The sequence below is a fragment of the Helianthus annuus genome, chromosome 7 (assembly GCF_002127325.2).
Source record: "Helianthus annuus cultivar XRQ/B chromosome 7, HanXRQr2.0-SUNRISE, whole genome shotgun sequence".
Classification (NCBI taxonomy): domain Eukaryota; kingdom Viridiplantae; phylum Streptophyta; class Magnoliopsida; order Asterales; family Asteraceae; genus Helianthus; species Helianthus annuus.
In genome coordinates, this window is record NC_035439.2 from 28,651,781 (window position 1) to 28,669,380 (window position 17,600).

Consider the following 17,600-nt stretch of genomic DNA (forward strand, 5'->3'; position numbering starts at 1 on the left):
AGTTTGTTAGGAGGTTAGATGTCATTTTCATGGTGACGTCAGCAAAGATGCTCAGTAGTTTGCAAGTGCCTATAAATAGTTCAGTATTTTGTACTGTTCTATGAGCTCTGGCTGAGGGGGAGTTTGCATTCTTACATCAATCATTGTAATCGTAGTTGAAATAAATTCAATCTTTCGGTTCTCTGTGTAAAGATGTTTGATAAAAGTATTACTCTCGTTTGATTGTATGCAAAGTTTGTTTTCACTATAATTTCCGCTGCACACTCATCCATCTTCATCTTATTTTCAAACATAAAATACAATCAAAATCAAACTCAGATCCAACAATTGGTATCAGAGCCTGGACAGTCAAATTTGATTTAACAATCATTTTGACGTAAATAGTTCAGCTCAAAACAGTTGATACTGATCGTTTGTTCGTTGTTGAAAAACAGAGTAAGGATTAATCACCACTAAAGTTGATTTCTCAGTACCTGTAAAACAACAAGAATGACGTCACAATCTCAGGACGATAAAAACAACATTGGTTCTCTCTTTAAACCACCTATGCTAAAAAGAAATGAGTACAACATCTGGCAGAGGAGGATGGGTCACATCCTCGCTCAACAAAGCACAGGTTGTTGGAAGTCTGTCATCTTTGGTCCTCCTGTTCCTACAGTGCCAAGCGCTGAAGATGCTAAGAAACAAGTTCCAAAACCTGTTGAAAATTATACTGAAACGGATTATCAAAAATTTGAACTAGATGCTAAAGCGTTTAGTATCATAGCATCAGCGCTGCCCAATGAAATATATGCTGGATTGTTACATTGTGACAATGCCAAAGAGTTGTGGGACGCGCTTAAGGAACAGTTTGGAGGTACCGAAGAAGTCATAGAAAACAATAGGGAAATCCTGAACCAACAGTATGAAACATTTTGTCATGTTAAAGGTGAATCACTGACGCAACAATTTTAGTGTTTCAGTTGTCTCATCAGTGAACTGAGGCTTGTTAAAACCACTTTTACAAACTCAACTCAGAACAGCAGGTTCCTTAGGTCACTGCCAGACAAATGGGACACAATAGCTTTTGTCACCCGAAATTCACCTGAGTTCAAGGATCTGACCTTGACCCAACTCCATGGTCGACTCCTGACCTACGAAAGGGAGTTGAACCAGAAAAGGAAGTTACAAGAGTCAGGGAAAACCGTTGATGATTATTTATTCGGTAACACTGCTCTTCTGGGTCAAGAAGAATCTGGTGGTAGTGGTAAGGATCAGGGTTATGATCACTTCATTGACATAACTGCTGGTGCAAATTTTAACAACCCTGATCCTCACTCTACAGGTTATGCATTCACTGCTAATGAAAACCAGATGTCAGACAATTTGAGCTTTGAACTCAATGATCTACAACATTTCGACCCCACTGATCTAGAGGAAATGGACATCTTGCACCAACTGGCCTTGCTAAGTGTTAGAACTAGCAAGTTTTATAAAAGAACAGGGCGAAAATTCCCAGGGTTGCATGGGAATCTAAGGGTTGGGTTGGATAAATCGAAAATCAAGTGTTATAAGTGTAACAGGTTAGGACATTTTGCTAGAGAGTGTAGGAGTCAAACAACTGATCCCATAATCACTCACCCTAGTTCAAATCCTAGACCTCAAAATCAAAACACTGTGCACTATGCCCAATATGCCCCAGCAACACATGTGAACACTGCTCACTATGATGTTGCTCCTGTGCCAGTGCATTATGTCCAAACAGCTGCTCCACAGATCCAATATGTTCAAACCCCTGCTCCCCAGGCACAAGTGCAACCTGCACCACAAACCACTGCTCCAGTTGCAAAACAACCAGATCAACAAAGTTTCTTTACTCAAGAATTTGTTGACTGGAGAAGTATGCCTGAAGACCTCAGTGATGAAAATTTTGCACTCTATGCTTCTAATGTTTCTTCTCACGATGAATTTTTTTTGATGGCATTAGAGTCAATTCAGGAGGAGGTTGAATCTGAAGAGGAACAGCTGGCCTCTGAAATAGTGGATGAGGTGATTGAAGAAGTGGTCACTGCTGTGGCAAATGAAGTACTGTTGGAAGAAAGTTCAGGCACCCTGATTGAACCACTGACAGATCCATGGTCCGAAGAAGAAAAGACAGGCGAGATAGAAGAGAGAGCTGAAGATGAGGAAAATCCTAAATGTGATTGTGCAATGATGGCTGCTGCAAAGGGAGCTTATGCATGCTTTGATAGTCTGTGGTATGTAGATAGTGGAGGCTCCAGGTACATGACAGGATGTAAAGCCCTCCTCAAAGACTTTAAAATCCATGGAGGGAGTGATATATCCTTTGGAAATAATAGTAAAGGGAAAGTTCTGGGGTCTGGAACAGTGCAATCTGGAAATGTAAAATTTGAAAATGTCAATCTAATAGACAATCTGAAATTCAACCTTCTGAGTGTATCACAAATGAGTGACAAAGGGTTTGGGTCATTCTTCACAAAAGATTGTTGTAGGATTGTTGGACCAGAAATGGTCAAAAAGATTGAAGCAATAATAAAAAATGGTCAAACTAAACTTGTTGCTCAAAGAAGTGGCAATGTTTATGTTGTTGACATGTCAAAATAGTGTCCCAGAGCTGATGCCTGTCTGTTCTCAGCTGCCTCTAACAAAGAGACAGAACTTTGGCACAAAAGACTGGGGCACACAAATCTTAAGACAATAACAGAAATTTCAAAAAATGGTTTGGTGAGAGGCCTACCACAAAAATTGTTTTCATGTCCTGAACATTGCATTTCCTGTTTAAAAGGAAAACAGCATAAAAGTTCTTACAAGTCCATTGAAGAGTCCAAAACAACCCAGTGTTTGCAAATGCTACACATGGATTTGTTTGGCCCAGTTCAAGTCATGAGCCTTAAAAAGAAAAGATATTGCTTGGTTATAGTTGATGACTTTTCTAGGTTTACATGGACTTTCTTTTTGCACTCTAAAGATGAAACCGCAGGCATTTTGCAAGACTTTGTGACACAGGTTGAAAAGCAATTTGACCTTCCAGTGAAAAGCTTTAGAAGTGACAATGGCACAGAATTTAAAAATAAGGAGTTGGATGCCTTCTGTGTGAAGAAAGGGATTGTAAGGCAGTACAGCATCCCTAGAACACCAGAGCAAAATAGGGTTGTTGAAAGAAAGAACAGAACTTTGATTGAGGCTGCCAGAACCATGCTTGCAGATTCAGGTTTGCCACTAACTTTCTGGGCAGAGGCAGTAAACACTGCTTGTTATGTCCAGAACAGAGTCTTGATAAACCCCAGGCACAAAAAGACTGCCTATGAAATTCTGTATAAAATCAAACCACTGATCTCATACTTCAAGGTGTTTGGCTGCCCATGCTTTATTTTGAACTTAAAAGATTCCATTTCAAAATTTGCAGCCAAAATTGATTGTGGTTATTTTCTGGGATACTCAACCACTGCCAAGGCCTACAAAGTGTTCAATGCACGGACCAAGGTAGTGGAGGAGACTTTAGATGTAAAGTTCAATGAACTTTTATCAATGAAAATCCCAGCAAATCCTGCTGATCTGTTTGATCTTGAAAAATTCACTTTTGAAAATACTGCTGTCAAGACTAACAGTGCAGGTCCAACTCAGGATACAACACCAGACTATGGGTATGAAATCATCATCCCTCAAAGGTCTGCCACAAATGGAAAAGCATCAGTTGTTCAAAACAGCTGTCAAAGCTCAACCACTGCTACCTCAACAGTTGTTGATCAATGTAGCCCATCTACCACTGCTTCCACATCCTCAAACACTGCTGACAAAAGTCCTCAAATAGTGGATAAAAGTCAGCAGTGGTCCACTCCATTACCACCCATTCCACCACCTTTTGAAGTCACTACTGGGTCATCAAAGTCTCCAGCAGTGGTTAGCTCAGATGATACACATTTGCAGCCTTCACTAACAAATGCCATCATACCATACCAAGGAGATTTAATCTTCTTGAGATCTCATCCACCTGATCAAATCATTGGCAACATCAATGAAGGGGTGCTCACAAGAAGCCAAACCCAAAACATTTGTCTTTTTGCTAGATTTCTATCACTCCATCAGCCAGTCAAGTACCAAGAGGCACTAAAAGACAACAGCTGGGTAGAAGCCATGCAAGAGGAGCTCCAACAGTTTAAGAGACAACAAGTATGGGAGCTTGTACCACTGCCAAAAGAGGTTAGTCCCATTGGCACAAAGTGGGTCTTCAAGAACAAAACAGATAAAAGGGGCATTGTTGTCAAGAACAAAGCCAGGCTTGTGGTTCAAGGTTACAGACAGGAAGAGGGGATTGATTATGATGAAACATTCGCCCCTGTTGCAAGATTGGAAGCTATCAGGCTGTTCCTGGCCTTTGCTGTCAACCACAAAATGAAGGTGTTTCAGATGGATATCAAAAGTGCTTTCCTCTATGGTACATTGCAAGAAGAGGTGTATGTATGTCAACCTCCAGGCTTTGAGGATCCATTTTATCCTGATCATGTCTACAGGCTAAACAAAGCCTTATATGGCCTGAAACAAGCACCTAGAGCCTGGTATGAAACTCTTTCCAACTTTCTACTCTCAAATGGTTTCAAAAGAGGTACCATTGATAAAACACTGTTTCTTAAATGGAGAGGGAAAGATTTAATGATTGTCCAAATTTATGTGGATGACATTATTTTTGGAAGCACATGTACCAAAATGTGTGAAGAATTTAGAGAACTCATGACAACTGAGTTTGAAATGAGTGCAATGGGTGAGCTGCAATGCTTTCTTGGTCTCCAAGTACAGCAATTGCAAAATGGAACTTTCATTCATCAAAGCAAATATGCTAAAGAACTTTTAACCAAATTTGATATGAATGATTGTAAACCATGCAGCACACCCATGGCCACAAATAAGCTGGTCATGTCTGATGAAAAGGATGAGCTGATTGACCAAACACTTTACAGAAGCATGATTGGGTCCTTATTGTACCTAACTGCATCTAGACCAGACATCATGTTTGCAACATGTGTCTGTGCAAGAAGTCAATCAGCTCCTAGAAAATCAAATCTCATTGCTGTAAAAAGGATTCTCAGATACATAAAAGGTGCTCCCACACTTGGTATCTGGTATCCAGCTAATGGGAATATCAAGCTTTCAGGTTTTTCAGACAGTGACTTTGCTGGATGTCACACCACAAGGAAGTCCACTTCAGGAGGGTGCCAGTTTCTAGGTGATTGCTTAGTCTCTTGGCAAAGCAAAAAGCAAGCAGCAGTTTCAACATCCACTGCTGAGGCTGAATACATTGCTGCTGCGAGCTGTACAGCCCAACTCCTGTGGCTTCAAAATCAATTGCTGGATTTTGGTATCACTGCCTTAAAGACACCACTCATGTTGGACAGCCAGGCAGCAGAAAATATCATAAAAAACCCAGTTTCCCACTCTACCACAAAGCACATCGACATCAGACATCACTTTGTGAGGGATTGCTATGAAAAAGGTTTGATTTCTCTGCATCATGTCCCAACTAAAGACCAGCTGGCAGATGTGCTCACAAAAGCACTTGATACAGCCACTTTTGAAATCTTGGTCTCTAGGATTGGGATGCTAAACATGGAATAACAAGCAACATCTTGTTTTTCTATGAATAAAAGCAACAAAATGTTTTCAGAAAATCAAAAATCCATCCTTAAAAATAGCTTAAAAAAGAAAATTTCATTAAAATCCTTAAAAGTCTGCCATAACCACTGATTGTTCAAAAGTCTGCTCTACTTCAAAAAGTCTGCCCACTGTTGAAAGGCAACCTCTGTTCTCTCAATTCTTGATAACCTCTGTTGTTCAAAAGCAGTGTCTTATCCACTGATATGCTATCCACTGATAGTGAAAATCATCCACTACCCCCTTTCCACTGCTTTCATCAGTTGCTTTCACCAAAACTACTGTCCTTCATTTTCACCAGTGGTTGTCACGTGGGCAGTACATAGCAGTCAGACCTTTTGTAACGGCTGCCACGTCAGCATTCATTCTCTTTCCTATAAAATTCCCCACTCACCACTAAAACAGGGTTTTACTGTCGAATTGAATTATTAAAAATTCTATTCTCAAAGCAGTTTTTCTTCTCATCTCTCACAAATTTCTTCGATCGTTCGTTTCAAAAATGCCAAAATCGAAGTCCTCTGCAAAACCCACATCAAAATCATCGAAAACAGCCTCTCAAAAGGCAACTTCCACTGAAATTCCATTAAAAAAAACTCACAATCTCCTGGGTCTTCTCACAAAACCAGGAACCACAGATGTTTTCGATTCCATTATTACCATCATGGCAAAATCAAAGTACAAAACTTTGCTCACTGCCGATGCACCAATCTATTTGGCGACCCAAATGGAGTTTTGGAAGAATGCAACCCTTGAAAAACAAGGAGACATTGCAACCGCCATTCACTCTTCTATAAAGGGTAAAACTGTCCAAATCACGCCACAATCCATCTCCGAAGTCTTTCAACTCGATGACCACGCAGGTAAAACTTCCTTCACTAAAAACGAGTTGCACATTGACTTCATTGAAAGAGGGTATGAAGCCACCATGATGAAGAAACTGACCTTAGAAAAAGGTTATTTTCCTCCTGCACCCAGATTCCTATTTCATACCCTCCTACTGTGTGTTTCAAACAAAACCACTTCTTTTAATGAGATCCCTATAAAGATTCAGAATCTGGGATATGCAATTCTTCAAGAAGAAAATTATAACTATTCTCAGGAAATCTTTAAAGATTTGGTTAATAATGTTGAAACCAAATCATTCTTACTGTTTCCAAGGTTTTTAAGTTACTATTTTGAAAAGAAATTCAGTAAGGATGATTTAGCTTTAATAAACCAAGGTGAAATAACTGTAATAAACTGCCTAACATCTGAAACTTTTTCATGAATGTTAGCACCTTGCAAAACACAAGCAGGGGTACCTGAGCAGAATTTAGCAGCTACCACTGCTCCTCAGGTATCTGCTGCTGAGCCTACTGCTCTAGGTGATCAAAGCAGTAGACCAACTGTTTTGAAACCCACACCTACAAAACCCAAAAAGCTTTACAAAAAGAAAAATCAAAAACCCCCCAAACCAATCAAAACGGCAACTCTGGAGGATGAGATACCAGAGTTAATGCCTGTGACAAACAAATGTCACAAGAAACCACTGCTGCTTCTTCCTCACAGCAGTTGGTACAAATATCTCAACCCATAACCATAACTCCTCCTGCTTCTTCACAAAAAGAACAGGTTGTACACAAAGGGCCACCACATTATGATGCTCTGGATACACTCGTTTCCATCATCCACAGCTCAATGCCCGGAGCAAATCCACTTTCTACACCCACCATCACATCCTCAATTCCACCAAAAACCCAATTACTGTTGGACGCAATTGATTTGAACCAGGCATTACTCAGTCCTTCTCAATCACCTGTCAATGAGAATATACCTCAACAAATGACTGAGCCTGCTGTATCATTCTTTGCTAACCCACCAACACAACCTGAGGAAGTTACACCCATTGAGTTACAAGTAACTCTTTGTGGTAATCCAAGTGAAGCAGCCACTACAACTGTTGAACCCACTGGGTTACAGTTGGACAGTGGTTACATCAATAAGACTTCCTTGGAGGCAATTCCTTTTATAGCACCTCTGCCAACCACCAGTGGATTTCTTTATCCTACTGGCAACATCAAAAGGTTGTCAAGTGTTGAAGGAAGAAGACCCCAGTACCAAGAAAAAGGGGCATCAGTGGTTAATGTTTGGAGTAAACTCCCTACTTCAACCACTAATAAAACCACTGTTAGTGGGAAATCAGATGATCCCATTAAATTGGGTGATGATTTAAAATACCAGAAATTGACGGCTTGTGTTGAAAAACTTGATAACTCTGTTGCAGAGCTTAAAGATATGCTCCAACAGTTGTTACAGGTACAAAAGGTACAATCCACTACTATTCAACCTCAAGAACCTGCTCTCCAACAGGCACCTGCTACAAATGAGCTCTGGAATCTTTTTCAACCTTTTCTCCATCATCAAGCACAAGTAGCAGATCAGCAACATGAAAAACATGTTCAAGAGCTGAGAAATGCTTTGGAGTCTAGGTTCAAAGACACTCAGGCTGATCTAAAGGCTCTCAAAACTCAGATCCTGCACAACTCTGGCACTGCTCCTCCACCAGTATTTTTCATTGATCAACTCCCCGACGATAATGCCAAAAAGGGGGAGAAAATTCAGGAGTGGAGGAGGAAAGGAATAACAGATGGTCTCTACCTTGCACCAGAAAATTCAAATATGACCAAAAAGATTCCTTTGCCAGATGGGAGTAAGAAAATTGATGTGACCACAAATGCACTTGCAGAAGCACTTGCATGTGTGAAAAGGGATAGAGAGGCCAAAAAGAAAGCCAGGGTGGATTATCCGGATCAGGGTACTTCAGGGTCAAGAGATGATGAAAATCTTATTGATGAAAAGAAGAAGCCTACTAGAAAAGTAAGGCTACCCAAATCCATTCCGGTCAGACGTTCAAAGTCTGCTAAAAAACCACCACCTAAAACAGCTGTTGTAACTCCTTGTGTATCAGCTGCTGTTGGTACTTCAGTAGTTTCATCATCTGCTCCCACTTCAACACACACCATCTTAACACACACTACATCCACTGCTTTACCACCATCACCACCAAAATCAAAATCACCTCCTGTCAAAAGGCAGAAGACATCAGTTGTTATAACTTCTGCTGTAAAGACAACAGTGGTTGGAACACTAGTTGTTTCAACAACTGTTAGTCTATCACAAACCACTGCCACTACAACCACCTTTCCATCCAAAACATCATCAGTCCCTCCTCAAATAAAGAGGAGAAGGCTAATTCCTAAAGATGATGTCACTGCACCATCCCAAACATCTTCAAAACCTTTAGCTCTTGTCAAAATACCAAAACCAGTCCCACTCTCTTCTGTTCCAATGCACAAGCCCTTACCTCCTGCAGGTGTTCAATTTCCTCTTGAACTAGAAGCTGTTAGAGAAGAAATAAAATCTTTCTATAATGAGGATGACCCTGCCAAAAGGAGTTTGCCTTCAATCAAAGGATATCCCTGGCCCAAAAACATTGAAGAATATTTGAAGATAAAGGCCAAGCAAGCAGAGGATATCTCGAAAAGAAACACACAAGGGAAATCTGACAAAGAAGTATCAAGATACTACCAATATCTGCTCACACAAGTCAGTTCCCTAGAACGTTTTGCAAAGAATGTCAGTCAACAAATTTCAGAAAGAGCAGCTGAAACTCTAAAGAAAGACTACATTGAAAGCATTATGTTTCACAAAAGATACAAAGGAGAGAGACACATGTACAAAGAGTGGACTGTTCCTGAACTTGAAGTTGAAGCTGCAAGAATTCAAGACATGATAAAAAGGAAAGTCACTCACACTCCTCCTGATTGGGCAAAGTTCAGAAAGAATGTACCTGATAAGCAAATGGAACTAAAGAGAATGAAGAAGAACTGGTTGTTGCTGATTTTGGTACAAAAAGACAAATTGCTAGATGGAAAGAAGATGTGGTCAGGTCAACCTACAAAAGGTTGGAGGAATTAAGAAAGAAAGATCCAAAAATTCCTCACAAACCTGACTACCCTGAAGCAGCGGTTTCAAAAGGACCATCAAAGCTGCAAATCAGGAGAGCCACTGCTCCAGCTGGTAATGCCATATACAAAAGAAGGAAACAAAGCCAGTTAGGAGCTGAAACTGTTCAAGAAATTCTTACTGGAAATGTTGTTGTAAAAGAAGGCTTGTTAAGAACGTTGAAAGAAGAACTTGAACAGGAAAACTCTGCTACCACTGCTCAGCCAGTGATGAACAGGCCAGCCTCACCAAATACTTCTGCAAATAAGCATCTCCCAAGAAACCCACCAGGCTCAAAAATACAAAGGTGGGCAACTGACAAACAGACCTGCGTATTGACTTTGCTCAGGTCTGGTGGAGAAGTGAAGAAAATATCAAGGGAATAAGCTCATGGCCTGAGTCTTGAAGATTTGTAGGATCTCCTTGATCTTCCACTTAGCAGGGATGATGAAGATACAGATTCCCTTGACTTTGAATTACAATTTAAAGGTCAGATAAGGGAGCTGTTAATGAGGCAATAAAATATCCACAAATAATGAAGAGTTTTGGCATTATCTGTTCCAGGGGGAGATTGTTGGGATTGAACCCTATCAGAGGAACAGATAATTAAATCCAAAACTGGATCAGAGCAGTGGATTCTGAATAAGCAGATGCTCATATACAAATCTCTCCCCTTGAAAGTGATTACAACTGCTGATGACCTCCTATCTGAGTATCTGCTGATCTTGCTAAACTGCTGACCCATAACTACTGCTCAACTAAAGATCTGATGGAAGACTAAAGTCCTGCTGATTCAATCTACTGCCTTTAGTCAAGCACTGCTGATCCGGACAAGTGCTGCTGGGTTCACAGCAGTAGAAGGTTGCAGCAGCTGTTCTAAAGTCTGTTTTGTAATAGAATGTATTAGCAGTAGTTAACACAAGCAGTGTCTGTATAGATCAGAGGTTAGAGTTTGTTAGGAGGTTAGATGTCATTTTCATGGTGACGTCAGCAAAGATGCTCAGTAGTTTGCAAGTGCCTATAAATAGTTCAGTATTTTGTACTGTTCTATGAGCTCTTTGCATCATTCGTCTTCTTTGCACGAACAAACTACTGAGCTCTGGCTGAGGGGGAGTTTGCATTCTTACATCAATCATTGTAATCGTAGTTGAAATAAATTCAATCTTTCGGTTCTCTGTGTAAAGATGTTTGATAAAAGTATTACTCTCGTTTGATTGTATGCAAAGTTTGTTTTCACTATAATTTCCGCTGCACACTCATCCATCTTCATCTTATTTTCAAACATAAAATACAATCAAAATCAAACTCAGATCCAACAGTGGTTTAAAAAGTGTTTAACAAAATGTAGTCATGAACTTTGTAAAATGTTTTATGAAATCATATGAAAATCGATATGAAAATCAATGATGATGAAAGAACAATGCATGGTTAAATGAATAACCAAGTTAAAGTGAATTTGTATAAAGTATGAAATTTGTAAAACAATGTCATGTTCTTGTATAAAATGTTTCATGTCTTGCTCAAGTGGTTTAGATAACGCAACAATGTATAATATAATAAAAGCACTTAAATATAGGAAGTACCCGCGGCGTATCCACCATGCTTTTATCATATAACACATAGTCCCGTTACATAAGTCACTTATCAATAACCAACCCAAAATGTCTTGTTTATGTCAAAATGTCTATGGTACCATTACATACTACCGAGCGGCGTGATCAATGTTAATGAATGTATTATTGTCCCATTAAACACACCAAATGTCATAACCAATGTAGCATGTGAAAACCATGTACTAGGAATGCTAAGTAAACATGCCTAGTAGAAATGCTCATGTAAAACAATGTGCTAGCATGCTGAGTAAACATACATAGCAGAAATGTCCAGTAAAACAATGTGTACATATGCTAAGTAAACATATGCAACAAATGTGTAATAAATCAATGTGCTAGCATGCTTAACATACATAGCAAAACATAATTGAAAACATGTACTAGATATGTACTAGGTGAAACTAGCATGTTTATGTCATAAAAGCATGAAATGCACGAAAGTGGCACGTATGTACATGTGTATCACCCCAAAGTATTTGAAAACGGTAAAAGAGGGGAACTATGTACTCACTTGGGATTGCTTATTAGTCTTGGGAAGACCAATTTAAGCTCCAAGGATCACGGAATCAACAAGGCACCTAATATGGGTAACTATGTTAATAATCGGATCCTAAATCGCGAGATAGGATAGAATGATGTTCTATAAATCAAATGAGTATTTGAACTCATATGGTATGATTAAATAGAGCTAACATTCTGATTGGAAAGTCTAGCTAAGTGCTTTTGACCCGTTTCGACACATTATGGTAACATAAGCTACTAGAATGTGTCGTTTGCGTAAAACTATGTTCGGATGGTTATCTATGTGCTATGCCAAGTCTTACATGCCCAATTATCCCTAAACATGTTACTAAATCAGATTATATGTCAAAAATATGTTCACATAGTCAAAATACGGATTTATGCTTCAAAAGGGCATTTTGGTCATTTCCTATGGGCATACAAGCTAACTAGCATACGACTAACCAATCCTATGTGATCATAAGGTATAACCTCAGAGGTTATTCCCTATGCAACTATGATCACTAACTAAGCTTGGTCGGATCCTAAAGATCGACCAAACGGGTCGGGTTCGAAAGTCTAAGCGGTTGTTTAGACCACTTAACTTACGACCCTAAATACGAACTAACTAATAGTGACGAGTTAAACATGTCAAAACATGTTTAACCTACTGATTTGGTATCAAAACAAAGTGTTTTGATACCTAAAAGTAGTTCCGTGGCAAAATGCGTGCTAAAACGCATTTTGACCGAAATTTTGACTCGTCACTACGCCTAGTTAACGTGGTAATCAGTAGGTATAATCACTAAGGATTATAACCATCGTGATTACAATCACGTTGCAAAGTTCAACCGAACTTTGCGTTGACCATAGACTGGTCAAACTGAAAGTCAAACACTGTTTGACTTTTTAAACTAGTAAGCACTAAAAGAATGAAGGAATGCTCACTAAAGGTCCTTGCTATCTTTTCTACCAAGAATAAGTTTCCAATCACTTGAGAGAGCTCCCAAATCAGATTAGAAAGGAGATAAGAAGGAAATGAGCAAGGAAATAATTGAATGGACCTTGCTATTTATACTTGTAGCAAGAACACAAGATCATGACATGTGTTTGTGTAGCTTCCAAGCAAAAATCATGGCCATACACTTGTTGGATGCAGGTTCAAAGCCTTGGAAAAGGGATAACTTGGTTACCACACAAAGAATTTGCAAGAACAGCCCCTAAATTATCAAACAGCAGCAAAAATCAACTTTCTGGTCGCTGGGCCTGCTTTACGGACCGCAAAGGGTCCCTTACGGTCCGTAAGGACCATGCTTGTTTTGACGCGTATTGGCACTTCTAACACCCGTCAAGCCCATTTTTAAGCTCCATAATGAAGTTAAAGTATGGGGAACATGAAACATGCTCAAAAATATGTCGAGTGTTGGTTCGTTTGGCTGTACGGTTGCGTTGTTCGGCTAATTACAACAGAAATCGTAATGGGCGGGAAAACGATCCAAATTGCGAAACGAACGAAGTTTTTGCATGCCGATCACTAAAATAAAATTATTTTAGTGTGTACAAAAATTTTGGATGTCCAGATGTGGCCAGAACGTAAGATATGCGCGAAAATGCAAACTTACGTCGTTTTTGACACTTTTAGTCCCTGCAAGATCATATAAGCATGTTTTCGCACACCGAACCTATCAAAGCTTATTTCTAAGCTATGTTTAGATTATATATGGTATGTTTAACTTATGATCATGTCCTGGACTGTATGTTTCCTTACAAAACGACAGACTTTTGCAAGTTGACGCAAGTAGTCCCTACGAGCGAATAAACTTGTTTTTACCATACCAAAGCCTTCAAAACTTATTTCTAAGTTATGTAAAGGTTATTTAAGGTATGTTAAGTTTATGTTGCTGTTCCAGAGTGTTTGTCGCGTTAAACTGATCATGTTTACGCATCAGTTTGCGTATAACTCCTCAGAAAGCAATATAGAGTTCAAAATCGATCAAAAATCAAAACGAGAAAAATGTCAAACAAACATTGGGATCAAAACACACTGTTTTATTAATATTGTATTGTTCAGAGTTTGTACAATGGTTACATAAGCACAAATGTCACAGTCTCCCCTACTTCAGGAAATTTCGTCCCGAAATTTATTTAGAGGGAACTTGTGAGAATAGATGTGGATATTTCGCTTTCATCTGATCTTCACGTTCCCAAGTAAACTCTGGGCCACGTTTAGATTCCTAGCGAACTTTGACTAATGGAATGCGCTTGCGTTTGAGCCATTTTACTTCACGGCCCATGATTTCCACAGGTTTCTTAACGAAGTCCATCGTGTTATCAACACGAATTTCATCAAGTGGTATATGGAGGTTTTCATCAGCTAAACACTTTCTGAGATTGGACACGTGGAATGTTGGATGAACATTTCCAAGTTCAGGAGGTAGCTCAAGTCTGTAGGCTACTTTTCTGATTCTTTCAACGATCTTGAATGGTCCAACATAGCGTGGTGCAAGTTTTCCTTTCTTTCCAAATCTAATCACACCTTTCCAAGGGGACACCTTGAGTAGGATGTGATCACCAACTTGAAATTCTAAGGGCTTGCGTCGTCGATCCGCGTAACTCTTTTGAAGGCTTCTAGCTGTCTGAAGGTTATCACGAATCTTCTTGACCTTATCTGTAGTCTCTAGAATGAATACAGGTCCTGTAAGCTGAGCTTCACCTATCTCATTCCAGCAGACCGGTGAACGACATTTTCGACCGTATAAAGCTTCGAAAGGAGCCATTTTGATGCTAGAGTGATAACTATTGTTGTAGGAGAATTCGATCAACGGATGATGCGAATCCCAACTACCACCAAAATTAATCACACAAGCTCTAAGCATATCCTCCAGTGTCTGGATTGTTCTCTCAGATTGACCATCTGTCTGCGGATGGTATGCTGAGCTCAAATGAAGTTGGGTACCCATGGCAGATTGCATGGTTCTCCAAAAAACGAGACGAGAATCGAGCATCTCTGTCAGATATGATGTTCAAAGGAACGCCATGTCGAGATACAATCTCATCAACATATATCTTGGCAAGCTTGTCAGCAGATAGATCCTCACGGATCGGCAAGAAATGTGCTGACTTGGTTAGATGATCAACAATAACCCAAATGGCATCATGACCTCTTTTCGTGCACGGCAGCTTGGTAATGAGATCCATAGCAATGTTTTCCCATTTCCAAACTGGAATCTCTGGTTGCTCCAGTAATCCAGAGGGATGTTGGTGTTCTGCCTTAACCTTAAGACAAGTAAGGCATTTGGAAACATATAAGGCAATGTCTTTCTTCATACCCGACCACCAATACTGGGTTCGAAGATCCTTATACATTTTTTCTGCACCCGGATGAATGGAATAACGAGACTTATGAGCTTCATCCAAAAGCAAGGTGCGAAGATCGTCTATACTTGGGACCCACAAACGGCCCATGATATAGAATATCCCGAAGTCTCCCAGTTCAAGCTCAGGCTTACTGTAACATGGTAACTCTTTACCCATCAAGTCTTGTGTAACACAAATATGTTGAGCCTGAATTATGCGGGTTTGAATGTCAGATCGAACCTGAATACAGTGAAGCTTGACATGTTCCTTACGACTCAATGCGTCAGCCACGACATTCGCCTTACCAGGATGGTAGCGAATTTCGCAATCGTAATCGTTTAGGAGCTCAACCTAACGTCGTTGCCTCATGTTTAGTTCTTTCTGATTGAAGATATGCTAGAGACTTTTGTGATCGGTAAACACTACACATTTTGTACCGTAAAGGTAGTGCCTCCAGATTTTGAGAGCAAAGACTACTGCACCTAACTCAAGATCATGAGTGGTGTAGTTCTTCTCGTGTACCTTCAGCTGTCTTGATGCATAGGCTATAACTTTGTTTCTTTGCATAAGAACGCAGCCAAGGCCTAAATTGGATGCATCACAGTACACAACAAAATCGTCGTTACCCTCAGGCAAAGATAGAATAGGTGCATCACAGAGTTTCTGTTTCAAGGTCTGGAAAGCTTCTTCCTGTTTGGATCCCCACTCAAAAGGTTTATTCTTCTGAGTTAATACAGTGGGAGGAACCGCAATCTTGGAGAAGTTTTCAATGAAACGGCGGTAATAACCCGCTAGACCAAGAAATGAACGAACCTCGGTAGGAGTAGTAGGAGTATCCCAATCCTTAATTGCGCTGATTTTGGCGGGATCTACATGTATACCTTGTTCGTTGACGATGTGCCCCAAAAATTGAACTTCCATAAGCCAGAATTCGCACTTGGAGAATTTGGCGAAAAGCTGTTCTTTCTTTAGGAGCTCCATTGTAAGACGAAGATGTTGCTCATGATTAGCTCGAGTCTTAGAATAAATCAGAATGTCATCAATGAAAACAATGATGAACTTGTCCAAATAAGGCTTACAAACCCTATTCATCAAGTCCATGAAAACAACAGGAGCATTTGTTAAACCGAAGGGCATAACAGTAAACTCATAATGACCATAACGCGTACGAAAAGCCGTCTTGGGAATATCTTCTTCGAGAACTCGAAGTTGATGATACCCAGAACGTAGATCAATCTTTGAAAAGCAAGTAGCACCCTGTAGCTGATCAAAGAGATCATCAATGCGAGGTAGGGGATATCGATTCTTGATGGTGAGCTTGTTAAGCTCACGGTAATTGATACACATCCTAAATGATCCATCTTTCTTTTTCACGAATAGGACAGGAGCGCCCCAAGGTGAAAAGCTCGGACGAATGAATCCTTTGTCAGATAGCTCCTGAAGCTGCTTAGACAACTCTTGCATTTCAGACGGTGCAAGACGGTAAGGTGACTTAGCAATGGGATTTGCACTAGGTACGAGATCGATACGATACGAAACTCAACTTGGCGTACATGGGGTGAACCAGGTAATTCTTCAGGAAATACCTCTGGATAATCCCGAACAACAAGGATATCTTGGATAGTCTTACCCTTGCCTTTATCCTCTACGACATGTGCCAAGAAAGCAACATATTTCTTTCGCATGTATTTGTGGGCTTTGGTAAAAGACATAAGCTTAAGACCACTGACGGGTTTCTCCCCACGAACTTCTAAGATCTCACCAGTCGAAAGCGGTATACGGACCAATTTCTCAAAACATACCACCTCAGCTTGGTACTTCGATAACCAATCCATTCCTACTATAACATCGAAGCTCCCGAGTTGCATCGGTGTGAGGTCAATAGGGAAAAGATGGTTATTGAGGTTCAACTGGCAATTTCGAAGAACGGAGTCGAGTACAACAGGTTCACCACTAGCTACTTCTACTGTCAAGGGCTTTCCTAGTTTAGTTCTAGTCATCGCAAGCAAAGGCTCAAATGCTAAGGATACAAAACTCTTATCGGCACCCGAATCAAATAGAACAGAAGCAGGATGGTTGTTAACAAGGAACGTACCATTCACCACTTCGTTATCCGCACGCGCCTCATTTGCATTCAAATTAAAAGCTCTACCACGAACCGGTGCTTGATTCGCATTTGCCAACCTCGGGCAGTTGTTCCTGTAATGGGTCAGATCCCCACAATTGTAACACGAACCAGGCAGAAAATGAGGTCGTGCAGGATTCTGGGCAGGGTTTTATGCTGCTTGGTTTTGAGCTGCCTGATTTTGATTAGGAGCAAAACCGCAAGTATTTGCAAGATGACCAGACTTGCTACAATTCGTGCAGATGCGGCATTGCAACTGTGGCTGATGGTGGCTATTCCATCTGTTGCACAGAGGTGCATTTCCCGCATACTGCCTCTTGGCAGCAGGTTGTGCAACCTGATTCTGTGCAACCTGATTAGGAGCAGCCTGATTA

At 40.3% G+C, this 17,600-nt stretch overlaps 1 protein-coding gene across 1 annotated transcript in view; it reads left to right on the top strand.

The window, feature by feature from the left end:
- The window catches only part of LOC118480173, a 38,338-nt gene that overhangs the window by 1,195 nt on the left and 19,543 nt on the right, over positions 1-17,600 (top strand). Inside the window, exon 2 of the mRNA XM_035974882.1 lies at positions 1,967-2,064. Coding sequence (XP_035830775.1) covers positions 1,967-2,064 — 98 coding nt within the window. The remainder of the gene's footprint in view (positions 1-1,966; positions 2,065-17,600) is intronic.